The sequence below is a fragment of the Sturnus vulgaris genome, chromosome 26 (genome assembly GCF_052056855.1).
Source record: "Sturnus vulgaris isolate bStuVul1 chromosome 26, bStuVul1.hap1, whole genome shotgun sequence".
Classification (NCBI taxonomy): domain Eukaryota; kingdom Metazoa; phylum Chordata; class Aves; order Passeriformes; family Sturnidae; genus Sturnus; species Sturnus vulgaris.
The window spans coordinates 3215151-3237368 of NC_142268.1; the positions used below are offsets into that span (position 1 = coordinate 3215151).

The 22218-nt window shown below is 43.1% G+C and overlaps 2 protein-coding genes across 10 annotated transcripts in view; one reads left to right on the top strand and one right to left on the bottom strand.

Annotated features, from left to right (window-relative positions):
• Positions 1-2083: 2083 nt before the first annotated feature.
• HAUS8 (HAUS augmin like complex subunit 8) lies at positions 2084-9101 on the bottom strand. The gene is made up of 10 exons (XM_014883067.2): positions 8925-9101; positions 8712-8815; positions 8424-8526; positions 7478-7591; positions 6905-6993; positions 6215-6286; positions 5558-5716; positions 4593-4734; positions 3478-3619; positions 2084-2751 (listed from the first exon to the last, which is right to left on the bottom strand). The coding sequence occupies exons 1-10, from the start codon at positions 8983-8985 to the stop codon at positions 2631-2633; spliced, it is 1107 nt and encodes a 368-aa protein (XP_014738553.1). The 5' UTR covers positions 8986-9101; the 3' UTR covers positions 2084-2630.
• Positions 9102-10160: 1059 nt separating this feature from the next.
• MYO9B (myosin IXB) overlaps positions 10161-22218 on the top strand; it is a 41710-nt gene continuing 29652 nt past the window's right edge. For 4 of the 9 annotated variants that reach the window (XR_015808497.1, XM_014882982.2, XM_088179101.1 and 1 more), the window contains exons 1-3: positions 10161-10232; positions 15372-15480; positions 18058-18951. Coding sequence is in view for 8 of the 9 variants with exons in the window: in XM_014882982.2 (XP_014738468.2) it covers positions 18115-18951 (837 nt within the window). In the remaining variant the exon portion in view is untranslated. The remainder of the gene's footprint in view (positions 10233-15371; positions 15481-18057; positions 18952-22218) is intronic. The other 5 variants (XM_014882975.2, XM_014882976.2, XM_014882977.2 and 2 more) reach the window with 2 other exon arrangements.

Sequence of the window (22218 nt, forward strand, 5' to 3'; positions counted from 1 at the left end):
AAGAAGAAAAAAATAGTCCGTTTCCCCACAAAAGCACCTTAACACACAGGAATGTTAACAACTGGTCAAGAAGAACTTCTGGCCCAAAAGATGAATAAATAGGTAATAAGTACTGCACAAGTTCAGACAAAACAAAACTAAATCTACGTTGATACAAGTTGCAGCAGAGAGACCGTTATTAATTCCACAGGGGGAAAAAAGACACATAACATGAATAAAAAGAGCCCTTAGTTTGTTTAGGATTCCAACTGATTTAGAGCATGTGACATTGTCAGAAAATAAGTGGAAAATACAAAATAAGTGGTGTCACATCTGTTTAGCTCCTGCTCCAGTGATTCTGCAGTTCTTTGTTGTTGTTGTTTGTACAGTGTTAAATGACAGCAGCCAATTCTGTGGCTATTTCAAGGTGGAGGAGCCTAAAACACTTCTGCAAAGAGCCAAAACAGGTCCACTTAGAGAAAACATCCGTGAAAATCAAGAAGAAAAAGTCTCAGTTCAAACTAATTTAAAACCCTTTCCTGGAGAGGATGAGCTGCTTTAGCTAACACTTGTTGTACCATTTGTACAAAGAATTACACAAGTGCTCAGTTTAAAGAATGGCCAGAATGCTGAAATGAATGCCTCTGATTCTTCTGAAACAATGAGCGCACATCCCCGGGCACAGAATTGTTCTGTAGCAGCAGTTTGGCTTCAGCCCCAGGACTCCCCTTTGCCTCGTGGGAGGACGAGGAGGGCAGCGAGTGCCGCCTGCAGCAGCGGGGCTGAACTACTGCCCCCGCAAGATTTACAGCCTGTAATTGTGCTCACAGCAAGCACCTCCCCGGGGCGAGAACCAGCAGCATTCCAACGCTTTTCCGAGGGAAAATCTGCATTGCTGGCTGTTGCTTAAGTAACGTTTGGGTGTAGGTATACACATTCAATAGTAGAAAGTCACTTGACTGAAAAGGATGGGTTTAATTTAAAAGTATTGCTTAAAATAAAAAGACTTTTTCAGAGCAGAAGTGAGGTGTACCATTAAGGAATCCTAGGAAAGACATTCTGATATGCCTGTGCAGAGACATTATTATCAAGACACTGCAATACTGATTTCAATTTCATCCCTCCCCTCTCATATGAAAGTGAAGATGACCCTTCCCAGCTTCCAGTCTCAGAATTGACTCGCTGATCATAAAAAGGTTAAAGGTGTGAGGACACACAGCCCAGCAATAATCCAAACCAGTTTGATCATATTGGAGCCTTTCTACCCACATCTCCATCCACCAATACTAACCAGCCCACACATTCACAGCCAAGCTGACTTTGCTGGGCAAAGTTCCCCATCCAGTGGCCAAATTCATGGATGCAGCTCCTGCTCCTGCCCCAGAGCTTGATCCAGCACCTATTGCTGATGTGCTGGGTTGAACTGCCAGGTGCAGAACACGTGAGGAAAAAAAAATAGCAGATGGATATCCTGAAATAACACTGGTTCAAAGAGAAGCTGCCGCTATAAAAAATTACTATATGCTGTATTGTATTGTATGCAAGGAGGGCCTGAACAGTTTGTTTTATGGGTGTGGCACATCTACTGAACCACTTACTTAATTTACTCCTCATTTTAAATAAAAGGAGACGAGAATCTAGTTACACCTTTAGTAGTGCCAAGAAGAAAGTCTGAACAGCACCTGAAGGAGTGCAAGGATAATATTTCAGGTATCTTAGAGTAGGCCAAAAAGCCTTATAGACACAGCTTAAGCTAGAAATGTGAAAAACCATCACAGAACGAGGTTCCACAGGTTAAAAAATGCAGGTTATAGCACATCTTCCAGAAAAAAATGCATTCCATGTAAGAAAAGGAAAGGATGTTGAAGAAACATTGTCAAGATGTGGCTTGTACATTCCTAGCACAGCACATGCACTCAGTAATCAGGTTTGGGGCTTCTTTCCCCATTCCCAATCCTTTGGCCTCAGCACTTGGGGTGCTCATGGCTGACCACTGGGACCCCTTGGTGTGTACAGGTGCACCACTGGGCTGTGCACTATTAGCCCTAAGCAAGCCCAGATGGAAACAAAAGCTGCTGTAGGAGATCAGTGGACATATTCAAACTTGAAGGCTACTGCTAGAGCAGTAGAAAATAGTCTTTATTATTAAAAAGAATAAAATCCTTAGAGGAGTCAGGTTTATACAAAAGCATTTATCATTTCAATAATTTATTTACAAGGCAATTAGGCAACCAGTTACCAAAACTTCTCAATTGTTAAAAGTGACCAGGCTCCTTCCAAACAAGTGCTTTGTACCCACCCAGAAATATGGGACAAACCAGAGTTCCTGCAGAAGCTGTTCAGTGAGCAACCAATGTACAGCTCAGGCTGTAGATTACCACCCAGGTCAGATCTGGCAGGAATAGCACTTTTCATCATTTACCTTTCAGAAAGGGATGGAAAACCTGTCACAGAAATCCCCATTAAAAGCGAGCGGCGATGTCTCCCTGTGGGACAGCAGAACAACTCTCCAATTCCTGCATCAGTGAGCAGCCCTGCTGCTGGCTTCACTGAAAAACTGGGCAAGTTGTATGTCCACACAAGAAGTAAAAGGATAAAAAGTCTGCTGGCTTTGAGTTAATACCTACTCAGTAGTAAAACAATACAGAAACTCAGTTGAAATACCAGCGTTTCACAACATCTACTCCGTGATTCTCTTCACACACGTATTGGTTATGCAGAGAAACTTCTCTACAGGCTTCAAACGACAGGTTCTGCACATCTGTGATGCTCCTGGAACACATGAAGCTAAATCAGTGACTCTGAAGGACAATAACTCTGCTTTGGCCCAAAGACTACATGCCTGGACATCTGCATCTTTCTCCTACTTTGGCCCCTCCAGAAGAACACAAATGTAAAATGTGAATTTTCCTCTCAAAAGCAAGAACTGGGAGGAGAGATGGGGCAGTTTGCAGGGGAGGGGAGAGGAGATGAGTGGCTTAATAGTCTATTCATCTTCAAAGATTTTAACTCTAATCTCTTCTGGAGCAATGAAGGAAGGGAAGGACATTAGTCATGCTTTATCTCTTCCTCATCCTCCCAGCGATGCTTTGTATTTATTGTCACCATCGTTGAGAAAACCCTTCTCTGTGCTCCTACTGCCTTCTCAAGGATGACACATTTACAGGGTTGTTATTTAAGACAGTTTACAGCTCATTTTTCTGTCTTCTTCTCCACTCCCACACACCTGAAGTTACCAAGTCTATTCTTGCTCAGTGGAATTCTCAGCTGAGGTGTCAGAGAATGGCACACTGAAGTGGCTCACCGGGAGTACAAACCCAATCCCAAACATCCTACTGTGACTGTAGGCAGGGCAGGGACAGAAATACATGACTGCTACAAAGAGAATTACCCTTAGTGCTGCCAAACCCTCAGTTAAACCTCCTCTGGATATATTCTAGCAAGATTTTCCTCCGAGTATTTAGTCAACAAATCTTTCCACCCAATTGTTGTGATTACCTTTGAAGCCCTTTACTCAGTTGCTCGGACACTTCTTTAAATTCTTTCAGTGCACCAAATGCTTTTGCACCATCCTCTGAGTGGTTTGGCATAACTTCTGCCAGAAGCTCCTGTGTGATCATTAATTGCTTTCCCAGTTCATCTGGAAGATGAGAAGTTACAGATATTATTAAAAATGAGAGTGGCACCAGTTAATATAAGATATTAACTGCTGAAGTAACCCAGAGACAGGCGAGCTAGACAAAAAAATATTGTTCAGCTTTCACAAAAACACCATGAAACTGTGAAAGCCAAATTATTTTTCACTATTGTGACTAGCCAGCAGCTATTAAAATTGTTCATCAAGCTCTCATTTAGGGTATGTCTAAGATTTTAAAGAGAAATGTAAGAAGAAAACCAAGTTTTAGACACTCAAAATTCCCTGGCCAGTTTAATGTATTGCTGTTGGCATGTACTCTGTCCATGAAATTTATTCAATCACTTCTTTCAATATTCACAAACAAAAAATGGACCTATTCCTTTCTAGTCTTCTTACAAGAATTTTAAGTTCTTCAATAAATGTTTTCCATTTGTCTTAAAGTGCAAGATTACTGTAAATGATTTAAGAATCTTGTTTTTTGCAGACCAGCAGTTAAAAAAAATGTATCTTTTTGTCCAGACTTCAACACAAAATGCATGTACTCCAGTTCTGCAAGAAACATGAGAAAGTCTGCCCAGGTGACTCTGTCCCTCAAACACAAAAACAAGAAAGACCACAGCATTCCTACAACTTGTTTACACAGTAGGAAAAAGAAAGGGGGAGAAATGCCATGAATACAGTTAAAACATAGAGAAACCTGTTAAAGAAGATGTCTATGAAGACTGAGCTAACTTTACAAGTTAATTTCTTCTCTGCTGTGAGATAAAAATCTGTGTAGTTAAGTAGTTAAACAGAGATAAGAATTATACACAGCACAGCATGTGATTATTACTGTACCCAGTGTCCACACAGGCTCTAAGAGCACAAAAAGTTCCTCCAGTGGCCATAGACAGATGTAGCAGTGACATTGTAAGAAGCTTTTTTAGCACAAACCCACTGTAACTGAAAGCAAATTTGATAAATCAAATTTTCATACCAAGGTACGTTTGCTTGTCTCCTTCTATGTGAATGTTCTTTATGGGTAATTCGTGTCTTGTAGCATCCAGGGAAGCTGCAAAGTTTTTGTATTGTTCCTTAAACTGTTCACAGACAGCAACAAGGGGAGACAGCACTTCTATCTGAAAGAGACACACACTGAACAGCACTTCTCCAAAAGCACATCTTCTGTCATTACACACCTGGCTCACTACAAAAAATCCTTTATGATAAAACCAAATGCCACTCTGAAATGCTTATTGCCAGAGGAATTCAAGAATTCTGTGGTACAATAATCCTATCAAACTGTTTATTATGTTTTCCTCTATGTCCTCAGTACCAGTTCCCTTGTTTCTGTAGCTCAGAGATATTGGCAACATAGCCAGCAAAGGGTTTTGTATCAGATCCTTTGACTGGAATTAACAAGTGTACTCTCCAGAAGTCTTGTTCAATTTTTGCAATGTGTATTTGTTAAAAAGCAAAGAGATTCAGTTTTGAAAATTAATTATTCAAACATTAATTATTCATTAGAAACCAGTCTTCTTACATTTAGGCCAGAACTACTTGTGGCTAACACATACAAACAAACAACAGAAGATGTTCACTTCTCCCTAAGAGGTGGCATCTCAGCTCTAACCATAGCTGGAGTTGCCCAAGTGTGGGATGTTCATGTGGGTTTGGGCACTTCCACCTCCTGTGCAACACCCAGACCCTGCCCTGGCAGCCACTGCAATCTCTGTCCTTGCCCAAGAGCTCCAGCTTCTCCTTCCTGCCTGTCCATGAGAGGCAACTCAACAGTGACAAAGGCACCTGCTCAGGTGCTGCAGGCCTCAGCAGGGAGGAGATATTTGTTTTCTTTGAGATGCATAAAATTGTACCCCTGCAGGCCACAGAAGCAGAGAAATCTCCCCTACACAAATGAGTTTGTGTGACTGTCAGAGAAGCATTAATCCTACTAAACCTTACCTGTTTGTCTAACGTTTTGTTGAGCTTCTGCTCTCTCTCCTCGAGCAGAATTTCACGTTTCAGCTCCCAGAGCTTCTCCTGTTGTCTCTGCTTTTCTTCACACAACATTAGTAAGTTTGTTTCTGCTTTTTCCTCCATATTGGCAATATTTTCTTCTGTCTATTACATCCCCCAAAAAAATCACAATTAAAGCAAAGCTACAGCTGAGCAATTAACATATTCTGAATAAAGAAATGCAAGCCTCAGACCACACTAAAGAGTTTGAATTAATGAACAGGAGACCTCACACACCGAGCACATAAAATCAGAGTTCAAGACCCTTTCAAGACTCTTGCCCCACCCCGGCTTCTTTTTGCAAAGGAAAACACACACAGCACTGAGGGAACAAAGTCACTGCCACAACCTTCAACTCCAGACAGACTCACAGCTCTCCCAAAACTTCTGCATCCCTCTAATTCCTAAGAGCCAGCACTAGATTAATAAACTGGCACTGAATCCACTCTAAGAGTTTCCATAGCAAGTTCTACTGTTTTATAAATGATAAACATATACAGACACAAAAATCTAACTTTTACAGGTCAGGAAACATTTAAGAAATTAAACAATTCCTCAATATCAAGTTCTATCTGAAACATCAAATACTTGACCAACTCTCACCTTTACGCTTAGGAAAGTGATAAGTAGTGTCTCAGATTCCAGCTCTGCCATCAGATCCTGAGAATCAGTTTCCTTCAGAAAAGAAGAGTCTACATCAAGTTTGGTATTTAAACAATTGCTTTTTCAGTGGTCAAATTAATTACCAATAGTACAATTCGAGCCTGGAATCGTCAAAGCCAACAGGCAGCTCAATAAGACAAGTTTGTTTTTTGAACACTCATGTTAATTGAATACATCTCTTTGTTTCACCACCTTTTATAATACTTCCAGCAGATTTTCATAATTCTGGTAGAGAATTTGAAGTTTCAGTGCTACACTGAATGAAATCCTCAAATAAGGCACTTTATATTATATTGAATATTGAATCAATGTTAGTTCTCAGAACAAAAATGCCAGTAAATACTTTAAAATAATGTGATATAATTAAAGAGCATAGGCAAGAATGCAAAAAGAATCCACCTGAGGAGATGCAATAATAGGAACAGGTTCTTGACCACAAAAAATGGAAGGAAAGCTCTGGTGAGTGTCCAGATATCTGAGCAACACACCAAACACTGCCAGCAGTAGAAATGACTTCTGCAAGGAGGCTTTAGATCCTCCCAGGACCTCAGCTGGAATTCAGATTAAAAATAAAGAGAAAATCTTCATTTCAAAATAAACATCCTTACCAATGTAACCAGTGAGACTCACCTCATCAGCCACTCTGCTTACTTTCTTTGTCTCTGAATCTTCTTCTGAAGCAGATTCTGAGAAAGAACTCTTGTTGGGGTCACTTTTATCTATATTACAAAAACAAAGTTAGTGTGCTCTTCTGTCGAGGTCTGTAGGGTGGATCAACAGACCACCAGGTTCTTTAAGGGCACAGATAATTTCAAAATTAATGTGTGCACCAGTAAAAAAGATCTGTGCTGTTTCTAGCTCTGATATACTCATGAGCAGATATGGATCAAATGAGCATTTAGCTTTAAGTGATAAACAAATGTGATCCACTTTTCAGAAGGGTTGGCACCCACATGTTATAGGAACAAACACTCAAGAGTAGTTTATTCCTCAATTTTTGACTTTAAACAAAAACAGAGCACCCAAAAGATACTACAAATCAAGAGGTTAATTTAAACTCCAAAAGTCTTAGTACCTCTGCTTAAAATCCTTTTGTGAATATACAAGAATACAACAATTTCTTATCCCCAAGTTTCAGCACATACATTAAAAATAAAAAAAACCTAACAAATAAACAGAAATTGCATATGAAGGGAACTTTACCATTAATAGCAGAAATATCAAGGTCTGGTAGCTTCATTTTTTCTTCATCTAATAAAGTGGACTGCAAGTCACCCTGCTCAAAACCACTCTGATTTAATGTGCTGTAGTCAACACCTGTAGAAAGAAGCTGTTATCAGACTAAAAGAATTAGAACTAGAAGAATTAGGTTGAGCACAAGTTCACAATTCCAGGTGAATTCCAGAGGCCCAGGGAAGCTGATCTGGTCACATCCCTGCCCTCACACCCCACTATGACCTGAGAAATGCTCCTGAGGCCTCAGCCTCGATGAACTGCACCTGCACAAGGTTCCTCTTGAGCTCATCATAAACATTCTCTTGCCAGGAATATCTAATGAGAACCTGTTTTCTAATAAACAGCCTTAACTTATTTTTCTTGAACCTCCAAAGAAATTTACCAACTGGAATTGCAGCCAGAATGGAAAATTATTATGATTAAAGCCCACTCTCTAACGACCCCATAAAGTGAGACCCTTTGGGGCCTCAATTCACAGAAAACAAGGGAATAATTTGTCTCAATAACTGGATATCTGTGGAAACAACCAAGGACTGTCAGTGATACCAGACAGGAATCATTGGTAATAAGAAGAGAAATGAAAATGAACGGTTTTGCAGACAGAGATTTTCAGTCACTCACATTTCGTTTAACAGAAAGATCAAATTTTAAAAAGCAGAGTAATGGCAATGATACAGGAAAAGAAAAGAACCACTCAAAACCTTGTACAGAAGGCAGGAAAGACCCAATCACTCAATTCCAGAACCAGGACCTGATTTGTCTTAGTCCCAAATCAAGTTTCTTAACTTCCTTTGCATACAAATAATAGCTGCCAGTGATGTAGGTAATACAAAATATCAATATCGTAGAGTTGTTAAGAGTTTCATAGGCTGGAAATACAAAAGAATAGCTTTTAAACACTGGTAACACCTACCGGGAAAAGTTTCATCTTTCTGCGAGGGAACCGATCTTGCTTTAGTCTTACTTTTAGAAGATGGCAGAGAAGTATTTGACGAAGAGGAACTTGATGAAGCATCCTGAAAATAAAGAAATAGCTAAGACAAAACATAAACAGTAATATCTTGCCTTCGACTTAAATGCTGACAATAAACAACAAAATCGCAAGGCACTTTGATGCTTTGCAAGTCACCCGAGCACAGTCCCAAGCTCCCACCAAGTAACACATCACGACTCCCTCATAACACCAGCAGAACCCGCACACCTTTTCTGCCTTTCTCTGAGCGACGCCTGAGCTCGGCAGTTTGGGCACCTTCTTGCTGTCCTTCTTCTCGAACTGCAGGTAGCGGGACTGCACGATTCTTCCTCCTGAGAGAGGGGCAAGGAGAGCTCAGCCGGGCCCACCGCGGGGCCTCCCCCCTGAGCCGGGCCGGGCTCCTGCCCCAGCCAGCGCGGGTCCGCCCTCACCCCACGCTACCTTTCCGCTTAGCTTTAGGCGTTTGTCCGCCCGCCACCGCGTCGCTGCCCTCCGAGGACATGGTGCCGAGGCAGCGGCGGGCGGGCGAGGGGCAGGGCGGGGGTCGCTGCCCTCAGCCCCGAGCCGCCCGATCCGCCCCAGCCGCCATCGCGTTTGAATCACCGCGCATGCGCGCGCCGAGGCGGGAGCGGTGCGGAGGTGGCAGCGCGCCCCCTGGCGGCGCGGAGGACTGAAACGAGCCCGGGTCCCGGGGCTCAGCCTTGGGGTCTGCGCTGCCTTTTTAATAAAGAGATAAAGGAGGGTCTGGCAACTCCTGCAGCACGGCTGGCCCTAAAAGTGCTCCTTGCCTCAGGCCTTTGGTGGGAGGTAGCTTCAGCTGGTGAAGTCTATTCTGGGCTCGTCAGTTCAAGAAAGAGAAGGAGCTACTGGAGAGATTCTAGATCACAAAGATGATGAGGAGTTTGGAGCATCTCTGTGATGAGGAGAGACTGTGGGAGCTGGTCCTGGTTAGTCCAGAGAAGAGAGGGCTGAGAGAGGATCCCATCAATCCTATATAAATATACAAATATCTTCAAGGGGTGTCCAGAGGACGGTGCCACTGCTCAGTGGTGCCCAGTGACAGGACGAGGAGTAATGGGGCACCAACTCAAACACAAGACAAAACACGTCAACATGAGGAAGAACTTCTTTACCTTGAGAGCAGCCGAGCACTGGAACAGCTGCCCAGGGAGAGTGTGGAGTCTCCCTCTCTGGAGATCCCAAACCCACCTGGACACTTTCCTGTGTCACCTGCTCCAGGTGACCCTGCCTTGGCAGAGAGGCTGGACTGGGTGACCTCCAGAGGTCCTTTCCAACCCAAGCAATTCTGTGATTCTGTGATTCTGTCCCCAGCGCTCTGACAGACCGAGCACCAGCCACCCCACCTTCACCACAGCGGTGGGCGGGGACGCTCCCGGCCCAGCAGGACTCCGGGGTTCTTTGGTTTTGACAAGAATCCACCCCCGCTGACACAGACAGACAGACAGACAGACAGCACCTGGCTGCCGCCGCCCAGCCGCGGCGGGGGCGAGGGGCGGGCTCGGGGCTCGAACTCGGGTCTCCCGCATCCCCGCCCGCCGCACCCCCGCCATTCCCGCAGTCCGTGGGCGCCGCTGCGCGCCCCCGCTCCGGCCCTGCCGCGGGGTGGCGCATGCGCGGGGCGAGCGCGGCGCTGAATGGGCGCGCCCCGGCCCCCCCCACCCGGAAGTGGCGCGCGCGGGGCCTGTGGCGGCGGCGGGGCCGGGCGGCCGCGCTTCGACACCGGCGCAGGTAACGGGCCCTGAGCTCGTCTTCCCCTGCTCCGCACTCCTCCTGCTCCTTCGCTATGGGCTACTCAGCGCTGTGGTGGCGGTGCCTCGCAGGGACCGGGTGTCGCGCCGAGCGCTGTGAGGCGGGTCGGGGCGGTTATGAGGGGGCGTGTGGGGCTCGGCTCTGAGGGGGTGCCTGGGGCTCGGCTCTGAGGGGGTGCCTGGGGCTCGGCTCTGAGGGGTGTTCCAGGCGGGGCTCGCCGCCGCCCTCAGGAGCTCGGGGCCGGAGCGGTTCCTCGGGACGCCCTGGGGAGCTCGGCTGTGCTCGGGGCCAGGGGCCGTGCCCGGCTCGGGGCACATGCGGTGCTGCTGGCTGACTTTGTGCCAGCTGTGCCCCGGGAGCTGGAGGTGCCCAGGGCAGGGGAAGTGTCCCATGCCCGGCTCTGCCTCCCGTCTCTCGGGCAGAGCCTGAACAGGGCACGGGGTTTGTTTCTTCCAGCTCCTGTTCTTTTCCGTCTCCTGCTTGTGATTTTTCAGTCACACGGTGTTCTGCTTTTTCGTGTGACTCTCGGTATGAACAGCCTGTAATCTTTCAGACAAATATCTCACGATCTTTCAAAATTTCGTTAAAACTCAGGGTTCTTTTGTTTCTTTGTGTTATTTTCGGGCAGCTCTTGACAGTCGGTGTTTCTGCTATGCTTTGTGTGATGCCTGTCATTGCCCCACCGTGCCTCTCGCTGTGTGGATGTCGATAGTGCTCTGTCTTTTTGGCAAGCTTGGTTTTGCAATCTCTGGGAAGTAAAACTTTTGCAAGCAAGGAACATCCTTTGTTACATGTTTCTAGACTAAAAGTATCAGACTCCTATCCTGACTCATGACAATTCGGGCCATAGGTCTGGTACAGGTATGTGTGATCCTGGTGGAAGATGAATTCCCAGTATCATTTTAGCTTTGTTTTCTGTTATTCTGTAAGTATTTTGGCAAAATTCTCGCCCAGCTTTATTTGCAGTTCGTGTTTGTGAAAAGCGAGAAGCATTTTGGATGTAAATGAGCTCAGCATTCTTTGATTTCACCTTCTGGAAATGGGTGACAGTGGAGCAAAGGGCTGGAGATGATCTCAAGCTCCTGGCAGATGCAATTAGCCTTTCAAAGATGTCATCAGCATCCTCCCACGGTACTCCTAGAGGTGGATCGGTATCGGTGCGTCTGCCAAGCTGTTTGCAAATAAGTTTGTCATGGGTAATTAGGAGCTCTTTGATTTCAGGCCTGTTAGCTGGAATCTAGGGCTGAAGAACTTGCCCTAAAGTAACAGCGTGGGGCAACCTTGCATTCCGGTTTAGGATGTTGGTGTCACACCCAGCAAGTTTTAGTGAGCCCTGGGTGTCTTTAACTCAGAATCTTGTCAGGAACAAATCCATTAAATGTAGGGGAAGCAGCTTGGGGTGCTTTTAATGTGTATTCATATTAGCTCCACAATTCACTGTGGCTTTTATTAGAAAAGAGTTCATCTTGGGGTTTTTTGTCTTTGCACTGCTATGGGGTTTTCTGCCTGCCCTACATCTGAAGTCCAGTAACATTGTGCTTTTCAGGATGATGCATCCGAGGCCACTTCCTCAGTCTTTAATCCTTAATTATTCACATAAAACTCGGGAGTTATTGCAGTAATGCAAAGTGTTTTGTAGAATTGTACAGTTTGGGGCTTGGTGGTTTTTTTGTTTTTGTTGGGGATTTTTGTTTTTTTTTGTTTTGTTACTGTGTTTGAATGTTTGTCTCAACAAAAAGCTTTTTCACAAGTTGAATGTTGCAGCTCCTGCAGTGACAGCTGCCTGCACAAACTGTCCATTCCCAGTGGGAAGACTCCCAGGTCTGGGCTTTTCTGTGGAACACAAAACTCCCATGGAACTAAATAATTTAGGAAGTGTAAATGCAACTGATGAAAGATTTAAACAAGGTTAAGCTAGAAAGGAATACTCTGTGCAGACAGTTTTCTGACCCATAGTGATTCAAACATTAGACCTCTTGAATAATCCTGTGCATGAATAACATGTTTGACTCACATGCACACTGAGGCTAAATATGGCCTTTCCTCAGCCAGAAGGTCAAAGGGCAGGATTTGCATATCCTAGACATTTAAAAAGAAGAATTCCTAAAAAATGCAACAGTACTGGCTATCTCAGCAGTCAAGGAAAAGAGTGAAAGACTCTTAATTCAACAAAATGTTTTGGCTCAGTGCTTTTTTTTGTGAATTTGAAGGCTGAAGGTGTTTATCACATCTCTAACAAACAAGGCCTGTTTATGCTAATACCAAGGAGAAGTAAAGCCTGAGATGCTGATAAGGGTTTATTTTTCCAATAGGAAGGACTAGGAATGTCTTTATTTTACAAAATGAAAATTGAAAGGCTTTGCCTGTAGAATATTGTGTTTTCTTGGTGTATCAAGTGACTTAAGCATAGCTTGTGGAGTTGCTTTTATCAAGGCTTTATTGTGTTGTGTGACTCTGATTACCAAATGAAACTCAGTGCAGATTCCAGAAAAATCTGCCCTTTCTGTAAAGACCATTGATATTAAACAAGAAAAGTGTTTTAAAATCTATTTTTGACATGTGTACATTCTGTTCACACAGAAGTTCAGCCTAAAGTTTCTTTTAAAAGTTTCTCATCAGTGTAAATGCAACATTAGAGCAGTGAAACTTTTATTTGCTTTGTTGGCAGCTGTGGTGCTGTTAAGGAAAAAATTAAGAAAACTACAAAAGGTGGTAGAATGGTCCCCAAGGTTCTTTTGGCCTGCATTCTTTACCTCTGACCCTTTCAGTTGTTTTGCCTTGATTCCTCAGCTGGGCCACATTTTCTGAATCTGATGTGCATCTGTAACTCTGTGACATCACGCCTTTTATAAGGTAATAACATCGAAGCCTGATAAGGTATCTGTGCTTTGAGGTGAAATTCAGCATTTGAGTCATTCAGAGGAAGTGGAGGCTGCAGCAGGGGTGGTTTGGGGTGGGGATTGGGATCAGGCTCCCAGGAGCAGGTAACTGAGAAGGAACTGCCTGTAACAAAAGTGATTTCTCTGACTTTTTCCTGTGTTACACCACATTGCAGCCCAGCTTCTCCTTTGTCAGGCACTCTGGGGCAGTAACTTCCCTGCAGGGTCGATTGCAAAGAGTAGTAACAAATGTGGTGTAATTTTGGTGTGGTCCATTCAGAACTCCTCCTTTTGGAGCAAAAAAAATCCAAGAGTTTTAGTTAAAGAAAACCGAGGATCTAAAGTTGTTTAGTCCAGCTGAATATTTTATAACCAAGGAAAACATTGACGTGTGACTGGAACCTGAAGTGATTTTCAGGTAATCTACAAATACCTGGACTACTGAAAAAAATTAAATTATGCTTAAGTAACAGCACCTGTGTTTATAATATGAGGTAGGACAAGAATCATTACCTGACCTGTTAATTGTGGAAACTTTATGGTGTCTCTGTAGCCCCATTTGCTGGAAATTCCTTGCTTTTTGGAAATCAAGGTCAGTAATAGGTGAATATTTTTGAAATTGCTAAATGTTTTCAATTTGACCAGACAGATTGGTCTTTTTTGGGGATGGTCACTGGCAGTTCTGGGGTTTAAGAATATCAGAGCTCAAGTACCTGTGGGACATTGCCACTTTTGAATTGAGAATTGCCTGGTGAGCAGGGGGAGAAGCTGGAATCCTTCCCTTTGAGGAATGCAGCAGTGGAAATGCACATGAAAATGTGAGGAACTGGGATATTATACAGTTTATCCTCAACAATTTTGCTGTAATGGTAGCTTTCCCTTTTTAGCTTCACCATGATTCATTGACTAAATATGTGACTTCAAATTATGGCCTTATTTAAACTAAAGAGATACCCTGCACTGATTGGGGCAAAGCTCTCTGCACTCTGCTCTAAGTGGACACTGTTGGCTTTAATGCCTATTAAAAAATTAATTGGCTTAATGGAGTCTAGAAAACACAAAATACCATCAAAATTATTATTCAGAATTGGATTTTTTGGTTTTGTTACTAAAATTGTCTGACCAAAAAATGAAATCACAGATTTTTTTCCTCTTCCATATATTGGAAAGTGATTTCTTATAAGAAAGGGTATTGAAAGAACTTGAGGTAACTGCAGAATTTCCAGCTCCAGACAGAACCCAGCAGTGGTGGTTGGGCTGCAGGGTTTGCATGCTGACCTGTATGGTTTCAGTATTACCTTCTTTCTTGTATTTGTCCTTTTACTTCCAATATTCTCTGCACCTGAATTCAGGCTTGTGCTTCCTTGATGAGTCAAGTCATAATAAATATTTCAATTGCTTAAAAATTGTCTGAATAATTTGAGATCATAAAATGAGCAGGAATCATTGCAATCATCTCTTCAGACTGCTCTTGACATAAACAAGAGCAACAATTAACTCTTCTAATTGTCAGGCAACTTGGTTACTGATGTCTGGCTGATTTTCTAAAAAGGAGTTTGGCAACCAAGGCTCACTGGTGCCAGTTCAGTTCTTGCAGTGCAGTTTAACCTTCTGGTGATGTTTATGTCTTATGTTTGCCCGGGTTTGTTTAGCTGGGAATTCCAGCCTCTGCCTTGTGTTGTGGCTTTGTCCTCCAGCCTGGTGATTGTACCCAAGTGCAGGTCCTGATAACAGTGTCCTCTGTGTGCTCCTCACAGACAAAGCTTGCAGAATGTTTGGCTGTAAGGGGAGTGTTTTCTAACAGATTTGGGTTTGTTCTTGTTGTTGCTGCCCTTAGCTCCTTAATTGAAATTTGGATTTATTCTAGATGCTGTGTTGGTCATGTATCTTCTGAGCAAAAGGGTAATATGGCTGCCTAACAAAATATTAATTTATGTTTATCTGGAGATTGCATTTACTGTCATGCTTGTGGTGCTGTGGTAGAATACTGTGTTCAGATAATTCCTTGCTATGCTTTCAAACCTATTTCAGGATAGCTCCCCTTCCATCCCTCTGATATAGACTGGTTCTTGGAAAAAGTTGAAGTTTCATATATCTGTAAACTCAGCTGAAATTTCTTTAACAATTGTTTTCTTGCTCCTATATTACTGAATTATGTAATGGATTTAACTTCTCACTTGCTTCTTTCTCAGTGTTTCTATGATATATTCTTTATCAGCAACTCTTTTATTTCTTTTAGAATCACCATGAAAATGTTTACTTTGATGCCAGGAATCCAACTTCACTAGGAACTCATCCTCCAATTGCTTGAAGATACCTGTCCTTAGTTGAATACTGGGACTTACTAGGTAACCAATTTATAATCTGTCCAGTGAAAGCTCTTTTGCTTTTTTGTTCTAATTTGTGGCTTGAAAAATTGTTTCGTGGGAAGCCTGAGGTCTGTCTCTTTCAGAGCAGTATTGTCATCAAATAAAATTGCTATCCTTTCTAAGAAAATCACAAGTAGTAGGAGACCAGCAGGTTTTCCTCAAACCTCTGCAATATCTGGGCATTTTCAGATGGAAAAAGTGAATTTTCCAGTCGTAAACAGCTGAGCAGACCCTACTGGGTTTGTCACTCATAGAGAAGTGGCATCTGCACTCTGATTTCCCTTTTGGAAAGTGTGAGCTGGGATCTTGAGCAATGTCCCAAATTTTGGTGGCTGACATGAGACAAGGTTAGGAAATGTGTGTTAGCAAAGTCACAGGTCAGCACCGAGGTTCTGCTCTTCTGTGTTGGCAAAAAGCTGGTGCATCGTTTTTTAGGGAGCTGTTTTGGCCAAAATGCTTACTGAGGGGACTTCCTCTAACTCAGCAGACTTTCAGACAGTTTCAGTGTGTCCGAAACTAATTGCTGGGGGGTGAAAAAAGGAAGTCTGCAAAAGGCTGTGTCCCTTGAACTGGCTGAGTAGCTGGAGAGGAAAATGGTCACTGTTGTTCTATTTTTCTGTCTGTGCTCAGATGGATCTTCCCCATGAACAGCAGCCTGCTGTACATTCTGCTTTGTGCCAAGGTCTGAGCTTTTATATATTAAGAATGCTTAACACTTGCTTAATTACTTCCAAGGTGCTTCAGACTTCTTTACTTGTCAGTGATAATTACAGGAAATGGAGAGGGCACTTGGAGCTCACTGCTCCAGCCTTTTGTATGGCCAGGTTCCTGGAACCAGCCCTCCTTAATGAATGAAGAATGACATTTAATGGGGAAAAACATTCTTGAGTGGATCATACAGTTTGATCAGAGATGTGTTGTGCTTTGTCTTGCCATCTGTGGCTTATTCAGCCTTCCTTTTGATGAGTAGCCACTACAGATGATCCAGCTTGTGTGGCAGTGTCTGTGTAAGCTGCCTTGCAGAGTCCCTGAAAGCACAGCTCCCTCCTCGGAGGCTGTTCATGAGCCACAGCTCTGTCCTATGGTTTGTGAAGTGATTCATTACTTGCACTGGCAGTGGCAGCTAAAAGCCTCCAACTCTACTGATTTTAATTTGAAATGATTACTCTCTGTGGCCTTGTGCAAGTTCCTGTGCAGTTGTTTAGTGGCAAAAAGTAACTTCTTTGGCATTTCTCTGCCTCTTTCCTCTTTTTAAAAAAATGTATTTGGCATGTCAGTGTATAATTAGAACACTTTGTTCTTGAAGCAAAAATTGAACGTCTATTCTCAGTATGAAGTTTTACAGACTGCTAAAACAAAGGGGTACTTCATTATTCTTCTCCTTTTAGTACCCCTTGATAAGCAAAGGAACTGTGGAGCTCAAGCAGCGTGGGCAAGCTTAGTTCTGGTGACACCAAACTGCAGATGAGAGCAAAGGCACAGACACAGATGGTAACAGAGCCTAGAGACTTTTAAGTTGGCAGTGAGCAGGAGGGTGGTTCTGAGCTTGGTGGTAGGCTGGAGTTACTGTCTGGCCTGCACCAAGGCTGAAGGGGCAAAAAGCAATGAATGGTTTTGGAGATGTGTGAATGAGGTTCCCAAACCCAGTGAGGAAGGAGTTGATGTGATGGGTATAAAGGCTTGTGAATGAAATGGAGTATTTAGGATCTTGCTTACTGCTGAAAAGTAGCTGCAATAAGACTTAACTTTACTTTGTTGCCTAAGATGGAAGATAAAAGTCATGTTCAAACCCTGTGTAACAAGGATGTGGTTCACTCAAGTGGAATGAGCAGTCTCTTGGCTGTGTAAATGATCCGTGGTGAAGAAACCCCTGTGGTGTGTTAGAGGCAGCAACAGCAGTGTCTGCTCCACGCAGCTGGGGGCTCTGCTTCCTGAAATCTCTGTGGGGTAGATGCTGGACCTGGCTTGTACCTCTCACAGAAGGAGCTTAGGTAAAATAAGGGGTAAAAAAAGTAGATTTCAGTGTCAGAACCATTTTCCTTCTTGTGTCCATGTGCACTGATCCCTCTGCCTCAGCTCATGGCTGCTCTAAACCATCACTGCTGAATTAAGAAGTGACCAAACCCTGCCTCTGCCTCAAGCTGCTGGTGCAGCTTTAAGGAAGAGTTTCTGTGGGAGGGTGGATAAATGTTTATGTGAACCAGGTCAAGGAAAGCAGCTGGGCTAAAACTAACCTGGGGAAACAAGGAAGCTTTCATGTGGACATTGATCCTGGTTTGCTTTGCTTTGGCTGGATGAATTCTTGTGTGCCATGTCGGGGAGGAAGGGGTGGCATGGGAATAGAAGGAAAAGTGGAAGGAGGCTGGGTGCTGTGGCAGCTCTCCACTCCATAGGGTGCCCCAAACAGGCTTTTGAAATAGTATCACTGATAGTAAATTATTAAAGAGCAAATACACTATGTAATAACTGTGTTCTCATCCTGCAGAAAATAACATCTGTTGTACACACTTTTTAACACCTGATTTTTTTCATTTTTCTTTTTTTTTTTTTTTTCAGACAATGGGCACTGCACATTAAGCAGGGGTGGCAGACTGAAGCCCATCTGGGGACAGAATGAGTTTAAAAGATGCTGACAGTGCAGTTTGCCAGGCAAAGGCAGCCTATAATCTTCATATTTACCCCCAGCTCTCAACAGAAAGTGCTCCCTGCTGCAAAGTGACAGCAACCAAGGACAGCACGTCATCAGATGTCATCAAGGACGTGATTAATATCTTAAACCTGGATGTCTCCAAACATTATGTGCTGGTGGAGGTGAAAGAATCAGGAGGAGAAGAATGGGTACTTGACATCAACGATTCTCCCGTGCACAGGGTTTTGCTGTGGCCTCGGCGAGCTCAGGACGAGCACCCTCAGCAGGACGGGTACTACTTCCTGCTGCAGGAGAGGAACACTGATGGCTCCATCAAGTACCTGCAGATGCAGCTGCTGTCCAAGGAGAGGGATGCTCGGCGCCTGGTGGAGAGGGGCTTTCTGCCCTGGCACCAGGAGGACTTTGATGACCTTTGCAATCTGCCCAACCTGACTGAGACAACGCTCCTGGAGAATCTCAAGTGCCGCTTCCTGAAGCACAGGATCTACACTTATGCAGGAAGTATCCTGATTGCAATTAACCCCTTCAAGTTCCTGCCCATTTATAACCCCAAGTATGTCAAGATGTATGAGAACCATCAGCTTGGGAAGTTGGAGCCTCATATTTTCGCCATTGCTGATGTGGCCTATCACACAATGCTTAAAAAACATGTGAATCAGTGCATCGTTATATCAGGTGAAAGTGGGTCTGGGAAAACCCAAAGCACAAACTTCTTAATTCACTGCCTCACTGCACTGAGCCAGAAAGGGTACGCCAGTGGTGTGGAGAGAACCATCCTGGGAGCTGGACCAGTTCTCGAGGTAAATTCGTGCTCAAATTGCCTTCTGTGCAATTTCTTTTAAAGAAAATTCAAATAACTGCTGTTGAATGCTACTTTTGAGTCACCTACTTGGTTTAGGCTTAAAATGTCACTGGTTTAGGCTTGTCACTTGGTGTAGGTTTAAATGTCACTGGGCTGCAGTGGTGCTTGGCAGAGTTACCCGACTGCTTCTAATTGGTTTTCCTTATTATGGTCACTTGACTTCCTGTTGCTTGTCATTTGTATATGACTTAACTTTGCAGCACTAAACACCAATAATCTGGGGCAGATGTTACCTGTGCTTTCCATCTGAAAGTTTTGATGGCATTTGAAGCAAATCATAAGCAAATTTTTCATATTGTTCCACTGAAACATCAGCTGCCTGGTGTGATCCTGCCTTTGTGTGTGAGCATTTTACTGAACTCACTTTTTGAGGGAGTTATTTCTACAGCTGTCTGTGGAAGAGAGCAACATTTTTAGTTGGGGAGAAAGTGGGAGTCAGTTTTGGCTTTTAATTATTACAGCATTTCCAGCAGAAAGCAAAACTAAACATGTGAGAAGGAGGGGGTACAGCTGGCCTTGTATTAGGTAATGTCAGGATAAACTTAAACTGATCTCTTAGGCCCTTTTACTCTCTTAAAGGAAAAACTCTGGAAGCGTGGTTGGATGTAATTCTCACCCATAACAAAATCTTCAACAGCAAAGAGCTCGAACACCACCATTGTAATTTTTAGGTTTAGTTTCAAAAGTTGTAACACCTTCATGAAAAAAGTTCAAGCTTTTTTTAAAGCTCTTCTGTAAAGAATGAGGAATGTATGCAAGTTCTTTTTTGTGTCGCTTTCAGCTGCTTGAAAGAAGAAGTAAAATTGAGGCTTGTTGGTTGCTGGAGTTCAAGTTTGCAGTTCTAAACAGAAAACAGGAAGGGGTCACAGTGGAAAGCCCTGTTTGATCAGCTGATCTCTCTGCCTTTGATAAATTTAAGTGTTTCATATCCTCGTCTACAGAGCTGGTACAGCTGTGTCAAACCAGGCAGAGATGTGAAGTCCTGTGTGCCTCTTTGTCTGCTGAGTGACAAATGCATCTATTCCTGGGCTCAGAACTAAAATCCATAACTTTGCTGCAGTCACAGGCTGTGTGTAAATCTGGGCAGGTTCAGAAAGAAGTATTTGTGGTTTTCTATGCTAGGACTGGTTGTCTTAAGTACCACAATTTCCTCAGAGTTCCACTGAGCATTTAGTAATACTTTTCATGAGAAAATAGTCTTTCAGAATTGAACAGATGTTCCTGTAAATTCAGTGTACATCAAAAAAGTAGGCTTAGAACACAGAAGGTGAAATCCAGTTATCCTGCTCTGATGCATCAGAGTTGATTCAGCTGACAGTGAAGTTCCATGTTCCCCAGTTTCAGGCACTAAGCATAATTTAAAAAAAAAGTCAACTCTTGGTCCTGGGGAGGGATACACAGAAAGCTTACGTTGCTTTGTGGAAGTTAAACTGACTGCAGGCTCCTCTTAGAACTGGTCACTTCTAAATCCATCTGTGGTGACTCATTTTGGGTTTTTACTGAAGGGAACTAAAGTGCTACAAGGGAATTTTTCTTAAATGGGTGTTTCTGGGGATTTTTTGCACAAACAGTTTTAGTGTTCCTCAGACTATTTGAGAATGCTCTGTTTAATTTTGAAGTTTTATTTTTAATCTTCATCAAAGTTGAAAATGTATTCTCGACTAAAAACTTCCATGATGTAGAAGTGAGTTGCATTCTGGGTCAGAACTTCCTCATTTTAGTGATCTTATTTTCCTGCTACCTAAGTGAAATGGGGCTGTTTGTAGGTTGACCTTCTGTGAAAGTTCAAGGGGTTAAAGCAGCTGTTTCTAGCACAGAGGGGTGAGCACAGTCAGGGTGTTATGGAGGTGGATTTACAATTTTATCTTTTCATGCGTAGGGAATTGGAAACATTTTTTACTGAATTCTGTTTCTGAGTTGGCTGATTAATCTGAGTTCAAATCAAATTCAAATAGTTTACAGATAAACTATTGTTAATGTTTTGCTCCTTGATTGCAATTTGTGGACTGAAGAATGGAGTTACAGCTAGACCATGAAAGATTTGATGCTGAACGTTTTTTGATGTTGCCTTGTCAGACATCTGAGAGATGCAAGGCCTGATGCTGAGACAATGCAGTTAAAAATTAACCGTGGTATCAGCACAAGTGCTGTCACATGGGCTGTGAGAGGAGAGTGGTCATGGGGCAGCTCTGAACCTCAGACACTTCCTGCTCCAGCCCAGCACCCATTTCATTGCTTAAAAGGTTCCTTCTAGGGCAGCTCATAAGCAGAGATCAATTGCAATAATTGTCATTATGTTTGGCACTGCCTGCAGCTTTCCAGAGAAAAAGAATCAGGAAGGGAGGTTAAACACGGACAGTGGTGCCTAAAGCTGAGCTTTGTGCTGGTCTTTAACTGTTCATGGACATTGAGTTGCCTTTCCTGTATAGGAATTGCTCTCAGATTATGGTTTGTCGTTTTCTTTTTGTTTTAATTGTCTCTCCAGGCTAAGGGAGATCATCTCTAGTGAAGAGCAGTTTCTTTAAAACTGGTGGGAAGATAAATATAAGCTCTGTTTTAAGATGCTCCTGACTTTTTCAAGCTTTTCTAAATTTAGTGATTAAAATATACTTCCCTGACTTGAAGCTTTGCCTTCTTGTATTGACTAAGTTCAAGTTACTTATGATTGAAATCCTGAGAAGGAATTTACACTTGGGAACTATTTGGGTTCAAATTTGGAATAGTGAATCAAGACTTGGGGAACTATTATTTGGGTCAAATTGGGAATAATGAATCAAACCTTTGTTTCTTTTATGGGCTCAAACAAGACAGTTAAACCTTTCCATACACACTGAAGAAGTTTCCAATAAATTTATCTTTTCCTTTCATCAGGGAAAAATGGCTTAACTGCGTGTTTCAGCTATAAAATGCACAGCCTGCTATCTAAGACTCTGAATTTATTTTGGAAACTTAAAGTTAACTTATTCTTCGAGCCAGTTAATTTAGTAAAGTGGCAGAAAATTGAGTTAGGGGATGGGAGCATGTGGTGAGAGAGCAAAGGGAATGGGAGCTTTGTTTTCTGGCAGCAGAGCTCCCCTTGGCTTTCTGTCTGTTGTTAAATTGTAACCCTCGGTGTCCCCAGTTTATTACAGAATTTCAGTTACTCGTTGAGTGGGCTGAAAGTTCATTTCCCTCTGAAATGGGAGGTGAGGAGAGTTGGGACAGA